Source organism: Meleagris gallopavo, assembly GCF_000146605.3.
Source record: "Meleagris gallopavo isolate NT-WF06-2002-E0010 breed Aviagen turkey brand Nicholas breeding stock chromosome 1 unlocalized genomic scaffold, Turkey_5.1 Chr1_random_7180001838828, whole genome shotgun sequence".
Lineage (NCBI taxonomy): Eukaryota > Metazoa > Chordata > Aves > Galliformes > Phasianidae > Meleagris > Meleagris gallopavo.
In genome coordinates, this window is record NW_011091818.1 from 1 (window position 1) to 3,578 (window position 3,578).

A 3,578-nucleotide genomic window follows, 5' to 3' on the forward strand; every position below is an offset into this window, starting at 1 on the left:
GCCCCCTCGGGACGCCCTGGCGGTGCGCGCCTCCCGCCCAGCCGCTGCGCCTCTGCCCACAGGCCGTGCATGAGACCATCCTCAGCAACCGCCTCCTCATCGTGCGCGCCAAGGAGCTGCGCTGCGGGCGGGAGCAGAGCCGCCGCTTTTACCGGGAGCACGCGGGTAGGCGGCGCGGGGCTGCGGGGCGGGAAGGAAAAGGCCCTGGGGTGCTGGTGGGGAGCAGCACCGCGAGGCAGCGCTGTGCCCTCACGGCACAGAGCCGACTGCACCCTGGGGGCATCCAGAGCAGCGGCCAGCAGGGCGAGGGAGGAGGTCTGCACCTCTGCTCTGTGCGGGGACACCTCGCCTGGAGCACTGCGTGCAGATGGGGAGCGCTCAGCACAGGAGAGACACGGAGCTGTTGGGGTGTGTGCAGAGGAGGGCCGCTAAAAAGGTCTCAGGGATGGAGCAGCTCTCCTGCGAGGACAGGGTGAGAGCTGGGGCTGTGCAGGTGGAGAAAGGAAGGCTGCAGGGGGAGCTCGCAGCAGCCTTCTGTATCTGAAGGGCTGTGGAAAGGAGGGAATGGACTCTTCAGCAGGTCTGTGTGACAGGACAAGGGGAGATGGTTTCTAACTGGCAGAGGGAGACTGAGGCTGGGTGTAAGGAGCAAGGTCTTCACACTGAGGGCGATGAGGCACTGCACAGGTTGCCCAGAGAGGTGGTGCTGCACATCCCTGCAGACGCCCACGGGCAGGGGATGGAGCTCTGAGCACTGATGGAGCTGTGGGGGTCCCTGCTTATTGCAGGGAGTGGGAGCAGACGGCCCTGAAGAGCCCTTCTAACCCAAACCTGCGGGTTAGAATGACTGTGTGCAAGTCTCTTTCGACCCACACCATTCTCTGATTCCCCGAAGGCTGCTTCTCCCAGGGGTGGGCAGGGAGCACACTGGGTGGGTGCTGTGACTCAGGGTTGTTTCTCTCCCACAGGGCGATTCTTCTACCAGCGGCTGGTGGAGTTCATGGCCAGGTACCTGCTGTGCCACGTGGCGGGCAGTGCAGGGCACGAGGAGGGGATGGGGTGAACCCTGAGCAGCACGCCCACATCTGGAGGGCTCCACCTCACCGTGGGATGCATCTTGTCGGAGCCTGTGCTTGTGATGTGCTGAGGGTGAAGGCTTTGGACTGAAGGGTGGGCATTTGTCATGGAACAGCTCCGGTGTGACAAGAGAGCGCTCCGTGGGATGGCATCCCAGTGTACTGTGGTGCCATCACCTAGATGGAGGTCATGCAGATGCTTTGTTTCCAAGCTATCGCTGTCTACTGTGAGCTTGTCATAAGTATAAGAATGAAGAAGCTGCACCCTGTTATAACCTTACTCTTTCCTGGTCCCTTTTTCAGTGGCCCCATGTGGGCTTATATCTTGGCCCATGAGAATGCCATCTCCCTCTGGAGATCACTGATGGGACCCACCAAAGTGTTCCGAGCTCGAAATTGTGTCCCAGACTCCATCCGAGGAGCTTATGGCCTCACTGACACCAGGAATACCACCCATGGTTCAGGTAGGCCTTCTTGGCTGAGCATTGGGCAGGGACTGGAGCTTGGTGAGGGCTGAACAATGCTATTTTTGTCTGCCTTTGCTTTCTGTTCACAATTTGCTCCCTTCTGCAGACTCCACGTGCAGCCAGGCCTGGCACTTTACATCCGCAGCTTCTGCCTTTCCCTCTAAAGCAGCGCATGTTTTAGGTGCAAGATTAGCATCTCACCTCTTCCCTCTCTACTTACAGATTCCCCAGCGTCAGCCAGCAGGGAAATTGCCTTCTTCTTCCCAGAGTTCAATGAACAGCTCTGGTACCAGCAGGAGGAGCCACGTCTGCGCTGTGGGCAGATGTATTACAATGCAGAGAAGCGTGTCCACTGTGTGATCAGGGGTGAAGAAACAGAGTTGACATGAGTTGCACGGGGGTATGGTCTGCTGAGCTGGATAAAGCTGCTAGCCTCACTGTTTGGGTCGGTCCCATAGCAAGGCACAGAGTCATGACGTGTCTTAAGGACTGTGGGGAAAGGAAGGACAGATGAGCCTCGTGCTGTGCTGCTTGGGACTGTTGTTTGTGCAGCATACAGCTGCTGGGACACTCCTGAAACAACTTCTCCACTAGCAGTACTGAAAGTCAACATAGAGATGAAGCCAAGCACTTCCCCAGCCCTCGTGTGCTTATTTGTGTATGGCAGTGCAGGTGAACTCCTCCAAGGACTTGGCAGCCAGGGGGTGACTAGCATTGCTGATAATAGGCCCGTATTCTTACTGTCTGCTCTGTTCTCTCCTTCCCTTACGAAGGAAGGGCTTCATGGGGTGAATATGGAAAAAAATGCAGTGGTGAGCAGTGCAATAGTAACTCTTCTGTTATTGCTTTCCTGGATCCAAGCTGGGAGGAAAGGTGGCCTTCAGACTCTCATCAAAGTTCTTATCGTAAGCACCCAGTGGAGGGCACGGTTGGAAGTTGTTCTCAGTGGGAAAGCAGTTCCTTTTAGTCTGGGCTGACAACCCTGTGGCTGATCTTCTAGAAGGGATTGCAGAAAGCTGTGGAGCAGCCCAGTGCCTGTGAAGGATCATACATTGTTTGCTTTTAGACTTTCTGGAACGCGGGGTTGGTGGCTCTGATGGAACCTGAGAGTGGCTGTTAGAACTACGAATACTGTGAGTGTGTAATAAAGGCAATAATTCTGTGCAGGTGCACAGGCACCGCAGGAGTTCTGCCTGGAGCTCTTTACCTTCAGCCTCGTAACAGAATACCCAGTGGTGACTCAGACTGAATTGCTTCTGGTGCTGTGAGCTGAAGCACAGAGTTCACATCCTTTGAAAGTTATGTTCCAAGTGTTTCAGCCATCAGATTGCTGGCAGGTTGCTGTGTGGTGGGGCACGAGGACTTGGGTTTGAGTTACTGTGAGAGCCCTGAGCTCGCTTACGTTCTCCTGTCTGATGCGTTTCGAGATCTGTCCGTGTGTGAGTCTTTGATCCATTTAAACTGTCCCCTAATAGTTTCTTCCAATACTGACAATTGTTTTTAATCAAGGTACTGGGTGAACTTTCTTTCACGTAATTCCAAATGCACTGAATCAGAGAAGGGGCCCTTGGAATGGACTTAGCATGAGTTTGTTTGCCCAACTCCCCATTCTGATGTTAAGCACGAGTGTCAGTGACACTGAAGCTCTGCTGATTGAGTCCCAAATTAATTAGCGCGCTGTTCTGTCATGGATCACAAACAAGTTGCTCTTTAGTTTAAGACAGCTGTGTTTGAGAAAATGTGAGTTGTCAAAGTGCTGCCATCCAGCTTCCTCGATTCGGTGCACTTATGTTCTTTCCTGGCTATTATAGGAGATTAAACACAGCCGTTGTTTTGTTTCAGGTACAGATGAGAAGAATCTGCTGAATGTGTCTGCATTTCTGCCTTGCTGCTTTTATTTCCACCCGCAGTACCCAAAGGTGGATCTGTTCATGACATGGACTTACCCAGACCTGAATTCCTGCTGTCATTAATGATTGATTTGTTATTGGTTCCCCAAATGCCTTATGCTGTGTGCTTATTCTGGTAACTACTG

At 53.7% G+C, this 3,578-nt stretch overlaps 1 protein-coding gene across 1 annotated transcript; it reads left to right on the forward strand.

Moving 5' to 3' along the window:
* Positions 1-5: 5 nt before the first annotated feature.
* LOC100539332 (nucleoside diphosphate kinase 6-like) lies at positions 6-2,726 on the forward strand (the record flags this gene model as incomplete). The annotated part of the gene is made up of 4 exons (XM_010726286.3): positions 6-165; positions 969-1,008; positions 1,380-1,540; positions 1,766-2,726. Coding segments are annotated over 4 exons (528 nt in total), but the record flags the coding sequence as incomplete, so codon positions are not given.
* Positions 2,727-3,578: the final 852 nt, after the last annotated feature.